The sequence below is a fragment of the Lagenorhynchus albirostris genome, chromosome 3, assembly GCF_949774975.1.
Source record: "Lagenorhynchus albirostris chromosome 3, mLagAlb1.1, whole genome shotgun sequence".
NCBI classification, from domain to species: Eukaryota; Metazoa; Chordata; class Mammalia; order Artiodactyla; family Delphinidae; genus Lagenorhynchus; species Lagenorhynchus albirostris.
Genome location: NC_083097.1, coordinates 167,243,170 through 167,265,573, shown reverse-complemented (window position 1 = coordinate 167,265,573; position 22,404 = coordinate 167,243,170). Strand labels below are relative to the sequence as shown.

Below are 22,404 nucleotides of genomic sequence, written 5' to 3'. Positions count from 1 at the left end.
ATGATTGTTATGATAATGGAATTCCTTGAATCATTTCCAAGTTCACTGGATATGTTTCTAGATCAGAGACTGGCTCACTATGGCCTGTGGGCCAAATCCAGTTCACTACCTGTTTTTATAAATAAAGTTTTATTGAAACACAGCCACACCCATTTGTTTTGTCTATGGCTGCATGTGTGCTGTAGCAGCCCAGCTGAGTAGTTGCAACAGAGACCTTCTGGCCTGCAAAACCTAAACTGTTTGCCCACTTTTGTTCTAAAGTTTCAGCATTGTCAATTACTTTATCATTATAATTACTTTATATTATATAAAGTTATATATATTATAATATATTATATATATATTATAATATATTTTTTTAATTATAATATATAATATATTATATATATTATATATATATAATATATATATAATATATAATATAATATATAATATATTATAATATATTATATATTATATGTCAATTACTTATATATATATATAATATATATATAATATATAATATAATATATAATATATTATAATATATATTATATGTCAATTACTTTATATTATAATTTCAGCATTTTGTTTCAGCATTGTCAATTACTTTATCAAATTAAGGAACGGTTGTTTATTTTTTTTAATCAAATGCTTTGGGGTGATATTTCTTTTTTCCATGGATTGATTTATTATTTTATTTCAGATATACAAAAGTGATATAATGGACGCCATATCATTAACACCCAAGTTGAAAATTAAAACATATACATTGAGTTGGATTTACATGTGTACCCTTTGCTGAATGCATTCCACTTACTCCTGCCCAGAGGGAACAATTACCCTGAATTGGTTTACAGATGAGTTTTTCTAAGAGTTTTATAGTTTTAACTCTTTTACATTTAGGTCTTTGATCCATTTTGAGTTAATTTTCATATATTGTGTGAGGTGGGGGTAAAATTTCATTCTTTTGCGTGTGGATATGCAGTTGTTCCAGCACCATTAGCCGAAGAGACTTTTCCTTTTTCATTGAATGGTCTTGGCACCCTTGTCAAAATCAGTTGGTCACAGATGTATGGGTTGATTTCTGGATTGTCATTTCTATTCCACTGATCAGTATGTCTATCCTTATGCTTTATCACAGTGTTTTGATTACTGTAGCTTTGTAGTAAATTTTGAAATCGGGAAGTGTGTCTTCCAACTTTATTGTCCCTTTTCAAGATTGTTTTGCTCTTCAGATTTCTCTGCACTTACTTCCATATAAATTTGAGGATTAGCTTTGCCATTTCTGCAAAAATATCATCATTGGGATTTTGATAGGTATTGCATTGACTCTGTAGATTGCTTTGAGTAGTATTGCCATATAGATGAGTTTTATATATTTGCCGCTTATGCATTTATCTCTAATATATTCTTGCTTTATGTGTTTTAAAATGTTCTATAATGGAGTTACACTAACTTTTCTTCCTGTGGCCCGCTTGTTTTTGCTTAGTGTATTTGAGATTTGTTTATATTGTGGTGCAGAGTTCCAACTGCTTCGTGTTCACTGCTGTATAGTATTTCATTGTATGACCAAACAGAGTTCTTTATACATTCTCCTGCTAGTGGATATTTTAAAAAAATTTTATTGGAGTATGGTTTGATTTGCAATGTTGTGTTAATTTCTGCTGTATAGCAAAGTGATTTAGTTATATATATATTATATATGTATATTTTTTCATATTCTTTTCCATTATGGTTTATCACAGGATATTGAATATAGTTCCCTGTGCTATATAGTAGGACCTTGCTGTTTATCCATTCTATATATAATAGTTTGCATCTGCTAATCCCAAACTCCTAACCCTTCCCTCCCCCACCCCCCTCCCCCTTGGCAACCACAGGCCTGTTCTCTACATCTGTGAGTTTGTTTCTGTTTCATAGACATGTTCATTTCTGTTATATATATATTTTTAGATTTATTTATTTATTTATTTTTGGCTGTGTTGGGTCTTTGTTGCTGCACGCGGGCCTTCTCTAGTTGTGGCGAGCAGGGGCTACTCTTTGTTGCGGCGTGTGAGCTTCTCATTGTGGTGGCTTCTCTTGTTGCAGAGCACAGGCTCTAGGCACTCAGGCTTCAGTAGTTGTGGCATGTGGGCTCAGTAGTTGTGGTGTACAGGCTTAGTTGCTCTGTGGCATGTAGGATCTTCCCAGACCAGGGCCCAAACCTGTGTCCCCTGCATTGGCAGGCAGATTTTTTTACCACTGCACCATCAGGGAAGTCCCTGTGTTATATTTTAGATTCCACATATAAGTGATATCATACAGTATCTGTCTTTTTCTTTCTGATTTACTTCACCTAGAATGATAATCTCTAGGTCCATCCATGTTGCTGCAAATGGCATTATTTCATTCTTTTTTATGGCTAATATTCTTGTGTGTGTGTGTGTGTGTGTGTGTGTGTGTGTGTGTGTGTGTATCCCATCTTTTTAATCCATTCATCTGTTGATGGACATTTAGGTTGTTTCCATGTCTTGGCTATGGTAAAGTAGTACAGCTGTGAACATAGGGGTACATGTATCTTTTCGAATTATAGTTTTGTCTGGATATATGCCCAGGAGTGGGATTGCTGGATCATATGGTAACTCTATTTTTAGTTTTTTGAAGAACCTCCATACTGTTTTTCCATAGTGGCTGCACCAGTTTACATTCCCACCAGCAGTGTAGGAGTGTTCCCTTTTCTCCACACCCCCTTCCTGCTGGTGGGTATTTGATTCCAATCCTTTAAAAAATAAAAATATTATTTCCAGGTTTTAAATTTATTTTCTGTTTATAATAAAAATATTATACAGTGTCCTTTAAAAACAAAAATTCCACTATGGACAAACCTCTGCATGTCTCCTTGGCCACATCTGCCCAAGACAAGTCTCTGTAAGACGTGTAGGAGTGGAATTATTGAGTCAAAAGATTATGTACATTTTCAGCTTACTAGATACTGTCAATTTGCTCTCCAAGGTAGCAATTTATTCTAACTTTAATTTGAGTGGGCTTTCTAATGTTAAACCATCCTTGCATTCCATAAATCCTTCCGTATTGAGTCATAACATCCTACTCTTTTGAAGAGGCGCTAGATTTGCATTGCTAGGATTTTCTTAGCCTTTTTGAATCTAGGCACGTAAATGGGATAGATTTTTTTTTTCTTGGCTTGTCCTGTACAGTTTGAGTACTCTCTCTTTTTTTCCCTCTGTAAGCTGACATAGCTTATAAAAGATGCAAATCATCTTTTTCTTGAAGATTTGGCAAAACTCACCTGAAAAACCATCTGGGAAGGTGCCTGGTGCGGCGGCTAGATCTTTGACCATCATTTCCATGTTTTTGAAGGTTATTCACTTTTTAATGACTTGGTTTTCTTAGATTTTTTCCTATTTTATCATTTATACAGTTAGTGGTATAAAGTTGTATATATGTACTATATGCTCATCCTTTAAAATATCTCCCTTGTAAGAACTGTTGGTTCCTCTGTCATCCTTAACATTTATTTGTGCTGTCTTCTTGCCAAAGGTTTACCTCTTTTACGGGTGTTTCCAAAGATCCGGCTTTTTATATTATTTTGTTATTGTTACTGTACTTTCCCGTTTCATTAATTTCAGATTTTCTTAATAATGTTTTCCCTTGACTTTCCTTGGGTTTATTTGTCCTTTTGTGGGTGCTTGAGTTGAAAGCTTAACTAGTTTATTTTCAGTTATTTTCCTCATAAATTGATATAAGGCTACGTATTTTCCGAGTACTTTCTTTGACTACATATTTCATTTATGTGCAGTGATCTCCCTCCCTCCATAAATGCACTTACAACTTTGAATTTACCTCCGAGTACATTTTTGGTTACATCCCAAAGGTTTTAATTTGTAGTTGTCTTATCATTCGGTTCTAAATGCTTTGTAATTTATGTATGGCGTATCTTTGACTCATTTGTTAACACTTCCACCTATGTAAGTTTGAGGAGTTACATGTTGTCACTGATTTATAATTTTATTGCATCGTGGCTAGTGAGTGAAGCCTGAACTTTTTTTTTTAATGGTCTAATTCATGGTCCTTTTTTTTGGCGATGGGCTCTTAGTGTTTGGACACAACATACATTCTTTGTTTGCTGGGCACATAGTCCTGTACGTATCTATTTGCTCGAGTTTGCTATTGCATTATTCATCTCAAGATCCTTATTATTTTGTCAGTTTGGTCTTTCCATTTCTGAGTTAGCGTCAGCATCCAGCATCACTGTAGTTCTGTTCATTTCTCCTCATGGGTATTTTAGTTTTAAACATTTCAAAGTGACGTTATTCGTTAGGGACAAAGTGTGTATTTAGGGTATTTGCACTTTCCAGAGCACTAGAATGCTTGGGCCCCTCATAGGTCCTTGCTGATGGGAGGTGGGGCTGTTCTAGGACCCTGTCCCTCTCAGCTTGGTGCTGATGTGACTGTGGTCTGGAGGAGCTCCTAGATGTCTTGAACTTTCTCACTATCAATCACCGTGGGAACTGGCCAGATCTGGGCCCACGTCCAGGTTCCACTACTTACCATCTGTGTGATCTTGGGTGAGAAACCTGGCCCATTTGAGCCTCAGTTTTCCCACCTGTCCATTGGTGCATTGTCAGAAGGATTGAGATTGTACGAGCCAAGCATACAGTAAATGCCCAATAAATGGGGGATGGCTGTTATGGAATCCTATGGAGGGTCAAAGTCTTGGTGTTCCTGTTAGTGGGTTGAGGCAATTCCTCAGGGCCTTCCTCTTCCAGGAATTCGTCAGATAAATCCCCGTCTGCCACCACCTACCCCCAACTATAGCCATGAGCATCCCAAGGGAGGAACCTCCGAGCTAAGGGTCACACACTCAAGGAGGGCAAGGTAGATCCTATTCAGACACCTTAGCCTCAGTGGGCTTGAGTGAAACAGAGAAGGGAAATGAGAGATGCATTCTTAGAGGAGCTTTTAGTACTGGGCTTTGAGGACTGAGTAGAAGTCCTATGGGCAGAGAAGCCTGTTGATAAAGTCTTGGATAATTTAGGTAGAACCAGGCTTGGGTTAGACTCTGACTTTTCTATCCCTTTGGTCCCCCAGTCTATTACTAAGAAGAGGACCCCTCCACTACTTCTTGAATTCAGAACTCAGAGGCTACTAAATGTAGTCCTTTACATGCTATTTCTTCACCTTCCTCTCTTTACTGCCTGCTCTTCCCACCATCCCACAGGGGGAGAGTGAGGGACTTTTTTCCCATGTCAGCTCTGCTGTCACTCCCACTATCCCTCCCTCTCTACTGTCTTTCCTGCTTGTCTCCCCTGATACTCATCTCACAATTTTAAAAAAGCCTCAATCTGTAGTCTTTCCCCCATTTTCCTGGACTTGAATGCTCTCTTTTCTTGACTGTACTTGCCGGAGACTTATCTATTATGCTGTTTTTAAAGAAAGGTTTTTATTCTGTTAATGCAAAAGAACCTCAGTCATGCCCAATTAGAGTTACTTGAACTGAAACTTTGGTTCATATATTTTAAAAGTGGACTTGTTCTCAGAATTTGTTTTCTTATCAACATGTTCAAGGCTATGGTTTTCCTCTGGGTATCCCTTTGGCTGCATCCCACAGGTTTCATTACACAAGGTACTATCTATCTGAATCGTTCAGTTTCTTGTAATTTCTATGTTGATTCCTTCTTTAACTCATGCCTCGTTTAGAAACATGTTTTTAAAATTTCTCATTGTAGGCCTTTTCAGGGGAGTCTAACTATTACAGACTCTAACCCTGGGGCCAAGATCAGGTTATCTTGTCTAATATTTGTTCCTTGAAATTTATGAACATCTCCACTCCTGGTTTTAACGATGATTTTTATAAATGTTCCATATGTGTTTGAGAATTTTAGGGGTGGGGATATAAGGTTTGGTAAATCTATTTGAGCTTATTAATGGTGGTGATCACTTTTTTGATTTACTTACTGACTACCGGATCTGACTGCGTCTAAAAGGGATGACCCCACCCTTTCCTAGGCTGGGCCCCTTCCCTAAGACCCTCTTCTCATCCCTGGAGCATCTCTGTGAGAACAGGGGGAATCTTTCATCCAACTCAGGGTCTTAAGCCAGATGGGGAAGGGCCCCAAGCATGGCTGTAGACCCAGAATGGCTCACCCTCCATCCTCCAGGGTCTGACTCTGGCTCAGAGTAGGGTCCACTCACTGGGTGGCCTAGAGCGTGGGGAAGAATAGCCCTCCATGAACTCAGCTTTATCACTGACCCTTCTGTGGGCTGTGGATGAGACTGGCTGGGGTATGAATCCCAGGTCCACTTCAAACCACTGTGTGACTTTGCATTGGTGCCTGCCCTCTCTGTTTCCTCATCTATAAATTGGGTTGACTCCCACCTCAGAGGGCTGGCCCATGGTAGATGCTCAGTGGTGGTCACAGTTATCAACAAGAGTAACTATTATCAATGAGGCAGCCCCTGCAGGGCCAGGGCTTGGGGTTTGCGTTCAAGCTCTCCAGGCCCCCGGCTGCCCCAGGGAGATGGGGTAGACGAGGTGGGGGCTTGACAAAGACTCCACCACTGGCCGGGGTCAGACGATCTTCCTTTAATACAAAGTCGATTTATCTACATACACAGAGGTGGGAAAACCACCCAGCTGCTTCCGTTTGAATAAACAGTGTTGAAAGCAACGGCAGATCTGCTCTTGTACAAAGAGAAAAACTTACTTGCTCAGGGGTGGGGGCGGGGGGGAATCCCATCCTTCCTTCTGCCCCAAAACTTGCCCCATGGTCCCAGGGGGCGGAAAGGGTCCCTGATCTGGGGCAGCACGTGGCCTCTCTCTCCCCAAAGAAGTGAGAACCTCCCGTTTTGTTCAGTCCTTCTCCTCGGGGTAGGAGACCGGGGGATGGGGGCTGAGGCTGCGGGGAGGGGGGGTCGCTGCCATCTCCTCTGTGGCAGCGCCCAGCCCGTGGGCTCGAGACCTGACGCTGGTGGGCCTGAGTCCCCCTGCTCTCCACCCTCATCCTTCTGGATATGTCTGAGAATTTCATTATAAAAGAAGCAAAAAAAAAAAAAAGAAAAATCAGGAGCAAAAGGTCCTATTCTTGAGTGAGGCACACCTTCAGATGGTAGGAAAAAAAAAAAAAGCAAGCCACAGGGGCAAGCTTAAGCCCGTGCACGCCTGCCAACACAGCTGGTACACGAGAACGGCTGCTACAGTGAAAAAATAGACTGACTGTCTGTGAACAGAATAGGAATAAGCCAAGTTTTTCCTTTTAAATTCGTTGACTGTCAAGTCTTCTTTGTTTTCCCCCCGTTTGTTTCTTCTTTAAAAAAAAAAAAAGGAAAAAAAATAATACACTATTAAAAAAACAGGAAATGTCACTGGATAGTTACACTGCGTTCGAAAGAGAGCTGCATCGGGTCCCCATCCCCGGCGCCCTCCAGGCTGTGGGGCAGGAAGGCTCCCCGGGGAAGGACGAGGGCCAAGTTCACAGCCCCCGCCCTTCTCCGGTTCTGGGGAAGAACCCCCTTTTGCTCACCGCCTCCCCCCTCCCCCCACCCCGGAATCTCTCGTTTTGGAATCTCATTCTGGAAGGAAATGAGGAATGTGCCGAGTAGCGAAGGCGGCGGCCGGTCCAGGGCGGGGTGGCTGGGGCCACGCGGGGGTTGGGGGCTCGAGGGGCCGCGTCGCTCCCGGAGACCCTGCGGAAACACGGCCGCCGCCTCCTGTCCCGGCCGCCGGGGTCCAGGCCTCGGGGCCCGCCCGGCATGGGAGGCGTCGGGGCCGCTGGAGTCGGGCCGGGCCGACAAGGCTCTAGGTTGCATAGTGGTCAAAGCTCCCGAGGTACTCCAGAGCCGCCTGGTAGCAGAACTGGTACTCGTCCTGCGTGGGGGAGGGGAGGGGTGGGCCTCTGTCAGCGCCTCTCCTGCTCTGAAGCCGCCCAGGGCTCCCCGGGACCCCCAGAGCAGCCTGCGCCTTCGCTGGGCTCCATCTGCCTTCTCATCTCTTAGGACGCGGCCGCTTGGCCATGCCCTGCGACACCCCCCGGGGGGCTGGCAGGCTGCCACTCCAGCTCTGTCTCCCCAGAGACGGGAGAGTTTGGAGCACATTGGTTTTTCTTTTGCTTTTAATTTTTTTCTTTTTTTTGGCCGTGCCGCACGGCATGTGGGCTCTTAGTTCCCCAACCAGGGATCCAACCCATATTCCCTGCATTGGGAGCGCAGTCTTAACCATGGGACCGCCACGGAAGTCTCTGGAGGACATTGTTAAAATGTCCCTGTGAACTCGATGGCAGGAAGCCCCTCCCTGCTCTGGGCCTCACTTCAGGATTCGTGGCCCGTGCCGGGGTCCTGGCTGAGCCTGACCTTGCTGTGACTCTGGGGCCGGGATGGACGCATCCCAGGTCAGCCCAAAGCAGGAGGGGCTGAGGACCTTCCACCCACAGGCACCCAGAGAGTGGAGGGTGGCTGTGCTTATCTCACAGGGGAGAAAACAGAGGCCCGGGCCAGCGCCGGCATGGGGCCCGGCCGCCGCCTCCCGTCCCGCCCTCACCTCCATCTGCACCATGGCTGGCCTCTGGGTCCGCAGCATCTTCACGGTCTGGAAGATGTCCACCACGCCTTCGTACCGCATCCGCTCCAGCACGATGCTGAGCGTGATGAAGACACCCGTCCTGCCCACGCCGGCGCTGTTGGGGACAGTGTGTGGGAGTTCAGGGGCGGGTGCTTGGGGGAGCCTGACCTAACTGCCCGATTCCCATCCCTCCTGCTCTGATGCCTCCCAGGGATGGAAAGAGCCCAAACGGGAGTGCCTGAGGCTGTCCTCACGAGGCCTCGGTTTCCCTAGCCGGGCCGTGGGCCGGGGCTCAGGGAGCAGCTCACCTGCAGTGGACAGAGATGGGGCCGTCCTGGCCAAACTGTTCCTTGGTCTTGTGCACTTGGCCGATGAAGTCTATGAAGCCCTCCCCCGACTTGGGCACGCCCTGTTCCGGCCAGTCCGTGAACTGGAACTGCCGGACAGTCCGGGACTGTCCATCCTGGAACAGAGAGAGAGCAAGAGAGAGAGCCCAGTCTTGTTATCAAGGTCAGTGGCGGTCACGGTTGTTTTCCCACCCTCGCCAAAGTCCCATCCTCCACCACCAGCCAACACCACCCTCCGTCCTTCCCCATCCTCCGCCCCCTTTTCTGCCATCCACCCTGACGACTCCTTGTCCTACACTGTCTAAGGGCACCATCTTTCACTGAGATGCTCCAATCTCGTCTTCACCACGCGAGGATGCCATGCTCATCCTCTAACTTCACCATCCAGTGACACCATATATGGCCATCGTTCACCTCCCACCCCCGAACTGCTCCTCTCTGCACAGCTCCAATCCCATCCACCACTGCTGTCTGCCGTCTTCCATCCTGTGCCGTCCCGGAGTGCACCCAACATCTGCCCTTCTTGGTCCCATTCTCCAGCTCCCTGGCATCCTCCTCTCTGCACCATCTCAGAGTACAAGAGCGCTGCCCCGTACCCTCACCTTCCAGTGGTGCCGTCTGCCATCCCCCACCACTGACTGCCCATTGTCTTCGACCACCCACCAGCGCCATCATCTACTATCCTTCACCACCCCAGGGTGCCATCTTCCACCAGCCACCACCGGAAGCTCACCTTCTACCCGCGCTACCCAACACCGTTACCTCCTAACCTTCACCAGCCACTGCGGGTAACTCAGTCCTTGAGCATCCCACGATGCCCCCTCCCACTGACGTACTCCATCCCTACCACTCAACCATCCTTCTCGCCAATCCCATCTTCCCACGACCCAGCAGGGCCATCCAGCATCATGGCTCTCTGCCACCTTCCATTCATCACGACCCAATGGTACCATCTTCCATAATCCGCCCCTAGTAATTCAGCACTCTCCCCCCTCTAAGGGCCATCTTCCACTGATGTTCACCACCGTCCTTTACTCATCATCCACCTTTTCCCAGTCACGGTCTCTACATCAAAATGGTACCGTCCAGTGATGCCGTCTTACCCTGATGGTCTCCATCCTCCACCACCTAACACTTCCTTCCTCCAACCCCACCTTCCTCTACCTTATACCATCAGCAGCACTGTCGACTACCATTCATCGCTGAATGTTCGTCATTCTTTACTCTCTCCAAAGTCATTTCCCATTGATCGTCTCCATCCGCCGCTGGCCAAACATCTGCCCTCTCCAACCTCATCTTCCACCACCCGTTGCTGATAACACGTCACCCTTCACTAACCCGTAGTGACCCATGTTCTGTTGGCATTCTCCATCCTGTTATCCATACGTTCCAATCTCCAGTCCCACCTTCCTCCCGCCCAACACCATCCTTGTTTACCACCCTCCTCCACTACCACCCAACAGCAACATCTTCCACTGATTCTCCAATCCCCCCACTCCACCAATCCAACAGCGCTGTATGCGCTACCCGCATGACGACTAACGATGCTCTTTACCCATCGGGCTTTGCCATCCACTGGCAACATCTTGACTGACATTCCCACGCCCCATCACGCCACCCGTGGATTCTCCGCTCTTTTCCATCTACGGCTCCGTCGACCACCACCCGGCACCATCAATCCATTCCCTCTCCCCCAGCCCGCTTTCAGCCCTCTAACGCTTCTACCCTCCCATGGGTTGTTGCTTCCAGGGAAACGCCCCACTCACTCCCTTGACCATGATCGCCTTGGGCCGTGTTCCCTAGTGAGTGGTGTGACGCACGCTCCAACGGGGAGCCCGTGGGGTCAAGGCCCTCTCTTCCCCCCAACCCGGTGGTGGGAGTGACGGTCCAAATGGCCAACTCACTCTTCTTCCAACCAGCCCTGGGGGCTTCTCCTTCCCCTGGGCCTTTGCTTCTACCCCCAACTAGGGAAGCCCTCTCCGGACCACTAGCGGAATGGTGAGCAGCCCACAGGGTCCGGCCCGGGTTCTGGTCCTTCCCAGCACTCCGCCCCCAAACTCACCCTGGCGTCTGTGACCTTGAACTCCCGCAGGATGTACTGAGGCATGTTGTATTCCGCCATCGGATCCACCACGAAGTACTGGTAGCGGGCGGAGCGCTCGGCCGGCCAGTACTGGTGACATTTCTCCTGTTGGGGAGGCGGCCGCCATGGTCAGCCCTGCGCCCCGCCCCTGGCCCCGCCCCTGCCCCCGCTGCCCCGGCCCTGGCCCCGCCCCTGCCCCTCCCCCCGCGGCCCCCGGCTCACCCGGCCCATCTCCCGCAGCTTGGTCAGCATCACCACGATGGTTGAGTTGTTCTCCCAGAGCATGCGCCAGAAGTCCTCGGTGGTTTCCGCCAGCGGCCCCTGCGTGGCGATGTAGGCCTTTTGCTGCCTGCGGGGCGGGGTGTGTGTGAGTCCAGGGCCACGGGGAAACCCCGGCCCAGGCATCATCTCCCTCCCTGTCCGGTTCAACCCTCCAAATAATCCCATTTTCCACATGGAGAGACCATCACCCCGAGGATAGATTCCCGCTTCTCCAGGAGGCTGCAGGGCTGCCTGCTGACCTGTCCTGCGTCCCTCCTCTGCTCGCACTCAGGTACCATTAAACTAATTTCCGTTGTTTGCACGGGCCAAGCTCTCCCTAGGGCTATGCACAGGCAGTACCCCTCCTTGGAACAGCCTCCCTTGGCCAGGGTTTCTCAGCCTCGGCACTACCAACATTCGGGACTGGATGATTCTTTGTGACGGGGCCGTGTTCTGTGCACCGTGGGGCGCTAAGCAACACCCCTGGCTTCTGCCCCCGAGATGCCAGCAGTAATCCTCCTCCCTCACTCCCGTTATGACCATCCAAACGTCCCTAGATGCGGTCAAATTTCCCCTGGGTGGCAGAATTGCCCAGATTGAGACCCTCTGATAGAGGAGGACAGATAGAACCATGTTACGGACAGCAGCCGTCACTTAAACAGATGTCTAAAGATTCCCTCCACCTCCGCTGTGACCGAGACTGGCAAGGTCCGTCTAGCTCTCTCCCATGCAAGACTGGAGGCCCCCCCGAGGGCAGGGCTGGGACCTTTCTGGAGCCTCAGCATCGCCCGGCAAAGGCCAGGGCCCCTGCAGCGGCCAGGGGCAGGTACCTGTAGCCATCGATGAAGCTGGCGTTAATGTAGTCGGAGCCCTCCACACCCCGGATGGGCTGCAGACAGACCCGTGTGCTCTCGTAGGGCATGATGTTGACCAGGCGGTTCTTGAACTTGTTACAAGGCAGATTGGCACTGATGAAGCGGGATGTGTGGGCTTTGGAGTTGGCCAGCCGCTGTGGGGATGAGGGACGAGGGGACGGGGGGCCACCATCAGGACAGCCTCCGGCTGGGAACCTGCTTTCCCCAGGGATGGGGTGGGCTGTGTGTTTCCAGCCAGGGCGCTAACAGGGGCCTGGCAGGCAGGGGAACACCAACCCCACACCCTCTGGTCCCCTGAACTCCGATCTCCCGCTCAGCCCCCTCCCCCAGCCGGCCCACAGCAACCTCTAGCCCCCAGGCCACCTTGAACTCGAGTTCCATGCCGGTGACGTGCTCGCCGGGCTCCACCTGGGTCAGCTTCTGGATGTAGGCGTAGAGGCTGCGGGCAGGCACCTCCGTGTTGCCGCAGCCCACGGCCTCCAGCAGGGCCTCATGGATGAAGCTGTACTGGTCCTCGGTCTGCACCATGTAGTTGCGCTGGGACCGCATGAGCGTCACGTGGCCGTACACGTCCACCGTCTTCTCCGGCTTGATCCGCTCAAGCATGGCGTCGATGACAATGAAGCAGCCCGTGCGGCCCACGCCAGCGCTGCGGAGACAGGCAAGGTCATCAGGGGCCCCCCGGGCAAGGGGGCGGGGTAGGTGCGGCGGGGCGCGGCGGGGAGCAGGGGGACTGGGACAGGGGTACCTGCAGTGGACCACGATGGGGCCCGCGTCCGGCGGGTTGCAGGTCTTGACTCTCCGCAGGAAAGCCAGGAAGGGCGTCGGGTACTCGGGCACCCCGTGGTCCGGCCACGCCGTGAACTGGAACTGCCGGACTTCCCGTTTCTCGCTGGAGCCGTTCTGGGGGCCAAAGGGACACCGCCAGTCACCGCAGCCCACCACCCACGTGCTGGGGGCCACGTTCACACCTCCAGACCACCACTACTCCGAGCACCTGACTCAGGTGCCCGGCTGCCCCGGGGCTTGGGGGTGTCTCTGCCTGGGAGTTTCACTGGCATCTCACGCTCAACGCGGCCGGCACTGTGCCCCCCACTTTCTCCCCAAACCCTTTCCCCCCATCTCAGCTGATGGCGGCGCCATCCTTCCACGCACTCCGGCCAGAATTTAGGGGTCGCCCTTGACTCCCCTCCCCCGCCTTCCCACATCCAAGACATCAGTCAGCACCGTCGGCTCTGCCTTCAAAGTCTACCCCAAGCCCACCCACTTCTCACTCGCCCCCTCCATGGGGACCACCCTGGTCCAGCCCCACCATCATCCATCCAGACCAGAGCAGTCACCCTGGTCCCCGGGCATCCCCACCGCAGTCTATTCCCGCCTCAGCAGACAGAGGGCACTGGTGAGCACCCAAGTCAGGTCCCGCCCCTCCTCCGCTTCCTCTGCCCACAGCCCTCCCTGGGGGTAAAAGCCCAAGTCTCCCCTGCAGCCCACAGCGTCCTGCACGACCTGCCCCGTCCCCTCCCTGCCCTCCCCTCCTCCCTCTCTCACCCTCACTCACTCTGCTCCAGACACACGGGACTCCTGGCTGTTCCTAAAACACCCCAGGCACAGTCCAGCCCCAGGGCCTTTGCACGGCGGTGCCCTCTGCCTGGAATGCTGTTACCCCAGATCTCCTCCCTTCCTCACCAACTGCAGGTCCTCCACTACCCATTCTATTCTGCCCTGTTTTTGTGTAAGATTTCCTGTCATTTTACATATTTATTGTCTGTGTCTTGTCCACTAGACTGTAAGTCCCACGAGAGCAGGACACTTTGGGTGTCCTGATGCCCAGGTAAGGGTCTGACACACAGTGCGTGATTCAGGTGTGAATCAACTGAAAATCTGTACCCCCTCGTGTCCGTTGACCGTCTTCTGGCACCTGGGCCAGATGTACGCTTAATGTTGAGAGGCCCTGGCTGGAGGCCAGGGGAACACTGTGGTGCGAGGAGCACCTCCGCTCCCCGCTCCCCAGCATGACACTAAAAAGCGTCCCCTGTCTCCCAAGGCACTAGAAATAAAAACAAAAATAAACAAACGGAACCCTAATTAAACTTACAAGCTTTTGCACAGCAAAGGAAACCGTAAACAAAAAGACAACGTACAAAAAACGTCTGCAAACGATGCGACCGACAAGCGCTTAATTTCCAAAATATACAGACAGCTCATACGACTCAACGACAAGAAAAACAAACAACCCAATGGAAAAATGGACAGAAGACCTAAATAGACATTTCTCCAGAGAAGACATACAGATGGCCAAGAGGCACGTGAAAAGGTGCTCAACATCGCTAATTATTAGAAAAATGCAAATCAAAACTACAATGAGGTACCACCTCACACAGGTCAGAATGACCATCATTAAAAAACTCCACAAATACCAAATGCTAGAGAGGGTGTGGAGAAAAGGGAGCCCTCCTAACACTGTTGGTGGGAATGTAAGTTGGTGCAGCTACTGTGGAAAACAGTACGGAGGTTCCTCAGAAAACTAAAAACAGAGCTACCATATGATCCTGCAATCGCACTCCTGGGCATATATCCAGACAAAACCCCAATTCAAAAAGATACATGCACTTCTGTGTTCATAGCAGCACTATCCACAATAGCCAAGACACGGAAACAACCTAAATGTCCATTGACAGAGGAATGGATAAGAAGATGTAGCACATATATACACTGGAATACAACTCAGCCATAAGAAAGAACAAGATAAGGCCACCTGCAGCAACAGGGATGCCATTAGAGATGATCATGCTAAGCGAAGTCAGAAAGAGAAAGACAAATACCATATAATGTCACTTACATGCAGAATCTAATGACACAAATGAACCTATCTATGAAACAGAAACACACTCACGGACATAGAGAACGGACTTGTGGTTGCCGAGGGGGTTGGGGGAGGGAAGGAGTGGGAGGTTGGGGTCAGCAGATGTAAGTTATTATATACAGAATGAATAAACGACAAGGTCCTACTGTATAGCACAAGGAACTGTATTCAATGTCCTGTGATAAACCATAATGGAGAAGAATACGAAAAAGAATGTATATTTATGTATAACTGACTCACTTTGCTAGACAACAGAAATTAATACAACATTGTAAATGAGCTACACTTCAATAAAAAAATTGTTTAAAAGTGCCCCCAGACATTGCCAAATGTCCCCTGAATGGCAAAATGCCCCAACTGAAAACCACTGATGTACAAGGACACACGGAACCATGTTATGCACAGCAGCCATCAGTTAAATACATATCTAAAGACTCCCTCTGCCCCAGTCTCAGCTGCCCACTGTGTCTTCCATCCAAGGCTGGAAGCCCCTTGACTGCATGGCCAAGACCCTGCCAGGACCCTGCCATAAACCCAGGCTGGGTGAGGCCAGAGAGCAAGGAAGACCTGGTGTGTGGGGCAGGAGGACTGATGGCAAGGGGACAGCAGGTTCACTGCTAAGTAGGATTCTGCTGGTTTGTCCTCCTGCAGTGGCTGGAGAAAAGAGCTGTTCCCCTCTGAGTCTCAGTGTCCCCATCCATGAAGTGGGCCACCTGAGAATGTGGTCAGCCTGGGACAACATGGTTTCTTCTCTGTCCCATGGGGAGCTCCCAGGGCAGAAGCTCATCTTCCTCCTCCGCCCCCATCACCCTCTCCCCAGAGGCCCCAGTCCCGGCCTGGGCCCCACCTTGTGCAGGGAGAACGTCCGCACGCAGAACGTGGCCAGCTCGATGGTGTCCAGCAGGGTGACCTGGATGAAGCCGTAGGTCTCCGTGCCCCTGTTGGGCCAGTACTGATCACATTTGATCTGTACCAGGTAAGAGAACAGAGGTGAGTGTGGGCCGGAGCCAGCCGAGGGCTTGGGGGCCACAGGGTCCAGGCCTCACCCGTGATTTCTCCTCTAGCCGTGTCATCATAACGATGGTAGCGGAGCGCTGCTCCCACACCATACGCCAGAAGTCACCGAAGGTCTCGGGCAGCGGCCCCTGTGTGGCAATGTACGCATTCTGCCGCCGGTAGCCATCCACGTAGTTGGCGTTGATATAATCGCTGCCCACGATGCCTACAGCCGGGGTGAGAAGCCAGAGATCAGTGGGGGCACTCTGTCCTTCTAGGCTGGTTCCACCTGGTCCACCACTTCCCACTTACTGGAAGCCCTCCTGGACTGCCCCAATCTGTCCCCAAGGAAATCGTGCGGCATGTACTTCGTGGTTTCTCCACCTCGACACGATAGCCATTTGGGGCCGCATCATTCTATGCTAGGGGCTGTCCTGTGCACTGCAAGTTATTGAGCAGCGTCCCCGGCCTCTATACCCTAGATACCACTAACACCCCCTTCCTCTAAGCCGTGACAACAAACATGTCCCCAGACATCACCAAATGTCCCGAGTGGTGGAACTGCCCTGATGAGCGTCACTGATGTAGAGGAATAGACGGAAATATGTAATGGACAGCGGCCATCAGTTAAATACACATCTAAAACTTCCCGGTGGCTTCTGGCTAGCGTTGGACCAGGCCTCAGTTTCCCCACCCGTCCCCTAGCTAGTCCACTCTGGCCTGGCCCCGTGGCCAAGAGGAGGCATGGGGTCTCTGCGCTCTCTGTGGAACGAGGCTGGGCATGACGGAGCCTGGGGCCCCGCGTGCTACCTTCGATGGGCTGGAGGATGACACGAGAGTGGTCATAGGCGATGACGTTGGCATAGCGGTTTTTGGGCTTGTTCACTTCCAGGTTGGAGTGCTCCCACGTGAACTGCTGGCCCGGATCGATGGACTGCGGGGAAGGGGATGCGGTGGGGGGGGGGTGTCAGGGTGGGTGTCTGTGGGCCCGGGAGAGTGGGAGGTGGGGGCCAGCTCACCTCGTACTCCTGGGAGAGCTTGAGGCTGTCGTTGGCCTTGAGGCGTTCTGTGTGCTCCGCCATGTCCGAGATGGGGATGGGTGGGTGGCTGAGCATGCCTGCGGGAAGAGAAGACCCAACGGCGTGGCCGGTCACTCGGGGGCCAGCCCGGGGGCCGGGGGGGAGGGCGGGGGGGGTGTGCTCTACAGTGTGAGTCTGCAATGGACGAGCTGCAGTTAGAGGGAGTGGCGGGGGAGGGGAAGGTTCAGGGCAGCCCCCGTGGGGGCAGGGACCCCCAGGCCTGCGGGGCTGAAGGGGGGAGCACGAGGCGGCGGCTCTGGGCTGAGCCCCAGCTCCCAGTGGCCTCCCTCCCCAGTGCCCCCCTGCAACCAGCTGGGGATGCAGGGGCTGGGGAGGGGTCAACGCGCCCAGGACGTCAAGCTCCTGGTGCCTCGTGAAGCAGGCAAGTGACACAGAGATGAAGAAGCGGATGCCGCTGGCCGGGCTTTCGGAAATACCATCCCTGGGGCAGGGGCGGGAGGCCGGTACCCCTTCCGGCCCCTGGGGGATCAGAGGGACCCAAAAGTCCTCTGCCAGGTGGAGCTGAGGGACCGGGGAGGGGAGACACGGGGTATGTGTGTGTTGGATGGTGGGGCAGCTGCCACGAACCCCTGACCCCTGAGGGCTCATTTTCTCATCTGGTACATGGGATGGTGACGTCCCTTATCTTTGGAGCCCCGGGGGGGGTGGGGGTGGCTGGAGGTCATGGGGTGGGCCTGGCTCTTTCCTCCCCATATCTGAGCCTGCCTGACCCCCGGCCTCTCCTGGGGCTTGGTGGCCACGCATGTGCTCACACATTCGCTCTGCAGATATAGGGAGGCTGACGGCTATGCGCCAGCACCCAAGCACTGGTGTTAAACCGATAAAGATGTGCTGAGCCAGCTGGTGAAGAGCTGTTGGTCTGAGCCCCTGCGTGTTCCCCGCCACCCCGGGTGCTGCCCCAGAGCCCAATCTAAGGGGTCTGAGGCTGGCGTCCATTTGACTGGTGGGTCCCCTATCACATGGGCGATAGTTACATGTACATACATGTCTCACCTAGACTCCCGCTCCCTCCCTCTCTCTCTCTCTCACACACACACACACACACACACACACACACACGCAGTCACAACCCAAAACCTCAGGGCCCGGCAGACCACACCCCCGCCCCCCCTCGAGAAGCCAGCGCAGGACAGGTGGGCAGAGAGAGAGGAGGCGGGATGGAGAAACCGAGGATGAAAACAAACAGGCGCGAAAGGAAGCTAAGAACAGAGAGACACAGGAACTAACTTTCAAAGTGAAACCCCGGCTCCCTGAGGGGGCTGCTGAGGCCTGAATCTGCAGAAACAGCAAACAATAAATAAATGAAAACACGCGGGGGAGGCCACCTCCCCCCGCCCCTCGCTGGGTGCACGCACAGCAGCCGGCGGACAGGCGCAAAGGGCAGAGCAACGAGCGAGGGACACACGGCCGCCTGGGCCCCAACCAGAGAACCAACGGCAGCTGCTGTGCTTCCCTCCGGCTGGACATCGGCCAGCCCTGATTTTCAGCTGTGACCTCGGAAAGATCCCAAAGTCTTAGGCTCTTCTATCAACGTGTCCCCCCAGACCAACCTGGCCTTGGGTCCCCTGTTGGGGTCAGCAGAGGGGATTTTGGAGGAGAGGCAGGATGGTGAGGGAGAAACTTGGGGGCAGGGGAAGGACATACGGGCCCATGCCATGACCTTTAAGGAGGAGAGCACCAATCACTTAAACATACACATTTAAAATCCTCATTTGGATGGAAACAGAATTGAGATAAGCTGGTCCAGAGACAGAAAAGAGAAGGGAGTACATTAGGGGTGTCATGAGACCTTTCATGATCTCTTATGGAGGACTGAAGCCATCAGTTAAATGATCAAAATCCTCGTTTGGATAAACATGGAACTAACATGAGACAGTCCAGCAGCAGAAAAGAGAGAGAAATAAATACATTAGGAATAGCATGCAAGGCTATACGCATGAGCCCTTCAAGAGGACTGCAGCCATCAGTTCAATATAAATGTTTTAAAATCTCCATTTGGTTGGAAAGAGTTAATACGAACGAGTTCAGAGACAAGAAGTGAAGAGCTGGGTGCAAGCAGAGAGACAGACGTTACCATGCTGTGAGCTCATAAGGAGAACAGCAGCCATCAGTTAAGTTAAAAATTCCTTATTTGGTGAGAAGCAGCTGGCATGAGCCCGTTAAGAGGGAGAAGGTGGAGCTTCCCTGGTGGCGCAGCGGTTGAGAGTCCGCCTGCCGATGCAGGGGACGCGGGTTCGTGCCCCGGTCCGGGAAGATCCCACATGCCGTGGAGCGGCTGGGCCCGTGAAACGTGGCCGCTGAGCCTGCGCGTCCGGAGCCTGTGCTCCGCAACGGGAGAGGCCACAACAGTGAGAGGCCCGCGTACCGCAAAAAAAAAAAGAGGGAGGAGGTGAGGGAATGAGAGGATGACTGCACATGAAGATGATCAAGGGCAAGGTCCTGATTCAGTTCTCCCACCAAGCATGGCAGGCAACTAGGCTGAATCCTATTAACCTACGGGGAGCTATGAACAGGCAGGGAGAACATGAGCATCTGCGGCCATGGAGGAGAGACAGACAGAGTGTGGTGGAGGCGGAATTCTTACACCTTGCTAGGGGCACATCCCTGGGGATTGGGAAAAACCCTAACACCCACCACTGAGTGGCCTTAAAACTAGAGGTGTGAACAGAAGCAGAGCTCTTTCTGCCAAAAGACATGAGGATTCGGAAAAGTTTTGCTTTTGTCTTTGTCTGAAGATGTCCTTTAAGCTCCCAGAGAAGACAGCAGCCACCAGTTAAAGGCAACTCTTCGAAAGCCTCCCTTGGTCGTAAACAGAATCAACCCACGACAGTTCCAAGCCACGGAGGAATTTGGGAATTGGGAACTGAATCGTACCAAGCACAGTTCAGTGGGGGCAGTCCTCGGGATCCACCGAGGTGGCAGCTTCCTCTCTTCCTATGCTACCTCTCCCCTTCCCCCGTCACTGTCGTCCCTGGCACCTGGGATCAGCACATACCTGGCGTCTGGAAGTTAATGCGTCTCATTTCCACGGGGTCCTTGGGGTGGTGGGGGGCGAGGTCGGCGTTGTTCAGTAGGCATTTGGTGCGGGGCTCTGAGTCCTTGCGTTTACTTTGTAGGAGCAAGCAGACACGCGAACATGTGACCCAGCTGCGCGCAACTGGGGTTCCCACGACCACGCACAGACACGTGTGCAACGGCTGGAGCAGCCAGGCGCCCGCTCACCCAACAGGCACGACGCCACCCCAGTTCCCCTCCTTGGCCTCCAAAGGGCAGGACCAGTTCTTACCTGTCAGGCTTACTGCTCCCGAAAACAGACATAGGTGAGGAGTGGGGGGGAGAAAGAAGACAGGTGAGGGTGTGCTGGCCATCAAGGGCCTGTTCTGTGACTGTGGGTGGCTTTGTTTCCCTCTCTGAGTCTCGGTCTCCTCCAGAAAATGGGGCTAATCCTTCCTGCGTGGGTCCCCCGCCACAAGGAATAACATCTCGGCCCTCCCTTTCTAAGCTGGGACATGTCCCACGTGACCTCGTTAAACTGGACAGAGGCAGCCCCCACCCCAAATCTTGCCGAGTGGAGCGCGAGACTTAACAGGAGTCAAATCCCTGGCTGGGATGGAACCCTAGCTCTGCCATTTCCCAGGCTGTGTGACCTTGATCAGGTGGTTTAATTTCTCTGAGCCCTGGTTTCCCTGTCTGGACCATACAGGGCTTCTGCGATGATCCTCTGAGATGACTGTTCCCCCCTGGATCTTTCCAGACCCCCCTCCTTTTTTAGGAAGCCTTCCCTCCTGTCAAGTGGGGGGCGGGGCAGGGGGCTCACTTCTTATAGAGCAAGATGGCAATAACGATGCAGATGATGAAAACCACAGCCAGCACGGGCCCAATCACCCAGATGAGCCCCTCTTCGCCGTCCACAATGGGCTGCGGGTCCGGGTTATCCAGCTGGAAGGGGTCTGAGAAGGGGCTTGCCGCAAATGTCTGCAGGAATGGGGTGGGGGGACCTCCATCAGTGCCCGCCCTCCTCACGGTGGCCACATGGGTCTTTCTCAAACACAAATCCATGTCCGTCCCCTACTCTAAACCCTCCTACAGCTCCCCAAAACCCTGACCCTGGTGGCCTACAAGGCCTGGACCTTGCCAATCTTCACTCTCCCTCCTCCTCACTCTGTTTCAGCCACTCTGAAATCCCTTTTGCTCCTCTTGCACCCCAGACCTTTGCACATGCAAACTGTGGGATGCCCTTTCTTTACCGAACTCCTACATATCCGTCAAAGCTCTAGTTCCAAAGTCCTTTCCTCTAACAAACCTTCCCTATGGGATACCCTCAACCTCAAACCGTTCCCTCTGCCCAACTCTGACCACAGTTAGGAGGATCTGTGTCTGGCTCTGAGGTCAGGGCCCTAGGGACTGGCCTGCCTCACTCAGTGGGTGTGGCTCGATATGGGCAGACACCATTTGGGACTTACGGGTTCGCTCTTCTGCAGCAGAGCAAGCACAAAGAGAACATATCGGTGGCCAGGCTCCAAGCCCCTGTTGTCAAAGCCACCGTACTGCTTCTGGTCGCCGGGATGGAAGGTGGGTGGCAGCACTGAGAAGCGAGCCGCGATGTAGGGCCGGGGCACCTCCAGCTGGCGCGAGTGCCGCAGGCTGCGCCTCTGCAGCCGTGCGATATCCTGGATCAGCTGTGGGAACAGAATGGGCTGCTCACGAACCTGGCTGGGAGCAACTGGGCTCACGAAAGCTGGGACGTTGTCTGGGCCCCACTGGCTCTTACCTCCTCCAGGTCCATTTCCTCTGGGCTGCCCAGCGGGGTCAGGAACTGGCCACCACGAGATTTACGCAGTGGCACCATCACAATGAAGTAGTTCCTATCAGGAGATGGAGTCATGGGGGGTTGTCTACTAGCATGACCAAGGGATGCTATCTAGGGCTGAGATGGGGAGCCGCCCCTCTCTGAATCTTCCCTTCTGCTCATACATTGGGCATACGGCCCCAGTCACATAGGACTATAGTTCCTGATTCAAGCCTCCAGGCTTTTCATGATACTGTACCTTTTGCCTAGAAAGCCTACCCTGTGAAATTACAGTTGACCCTTCAACAACGTGGGGGTTAAGGGGGCCGACCCCCTGCGCAGTCAAAAATCCATATGTAAGTACAGTTGGTCCTCTGTATCCATGGTTCTCTATCTATCTGTGGATTCAACCAGCCACGGATTGTGTAATACTGTAGTCTCTACTTCTTGAAAGAAATACACATATAAGTGGACCCATGTAATTCAAACCTGTGCTGTTCAAGGGTCAACTGTATATTCCTCAAACTCCTATACACCCTTCAAAACCCCAGCTT

General features: G+C 52.0%; 1 protein-coding gene across 1 annotated transcript in view; it reads right to left on the bottom strand.

Moving 5' to 3' along the window:
- Positions 1–6,550: 6,550 nt before the first annotated feature.
- Positions 6,551–22,404, bottom strand: part of PTPRS (protein tyrosine phosphatase receptor type S) — a 35,241-nt gene continuing 19,387 nt past the window's right edge. Inside the window, exons 12-29 of the mRNA XM_060146431.1 lie at positions 21,833–21,926; positions 21,525–21,740; positions 20,879–21,036; positions 20,348–20,359; positions 20,057–20,169; positions 18,289–18,336; positions 16,981–17,078; positions 16,772–16,895; positions 16,012–16,187; positions 15,813–15,932; positions 12,851–13,005; positions 12,466–12,751; positions 12,058–12,236; positions 11,189–11,315; positions 10,946–11,071; positions 8,845–8,999; positions 8,516–8,651; positions 6,551–7,846 (exon numbers count right to left, since the gene is read on the bottom strand). Of these exons, the coding sequence (XP_060002414.1) occupies positions 7,778–7,846; positions 8,516–8,651; positions 8,845–8,999; positions 10,946–11,071; positions 11,189–11,315; positions 12,058–12,236; positions 12,466–12,751; positions 12,851–13,005; positions 15,813–15,932; positions 16,012–16,187; positions 16,772–16,895; positions 16,981–17,078; positions 18,289–18,336; positions 20,057–20,169; positions 20,348–20,359; positions 20,879–21,036; positions 21,525–21,740; positions 21,833–21,926 (2,392 nt within the window). The 3' untranslated portion in view covers positions 6,551–7,777. The remainder of the gene's footprint in view (positions 7,847–8,515; positions 8,652–8,844; positions 9,000–10,945; positions 11,072–11,188; positions 11,316–12,057; positions 12,237–12,465; positions 12,752–12,850; positions 13,006–15,812; positions 15,933–16,011; positions 16,188–16,771; positions 16,896–16,980; positions 17,079–18,288; positions 18,337–20,056; positions 20,170–20,347; positions 20,360–20,878; positions 21,037–21,524; positions 21,741–21,832; positions 21,927–22,404) is intronic.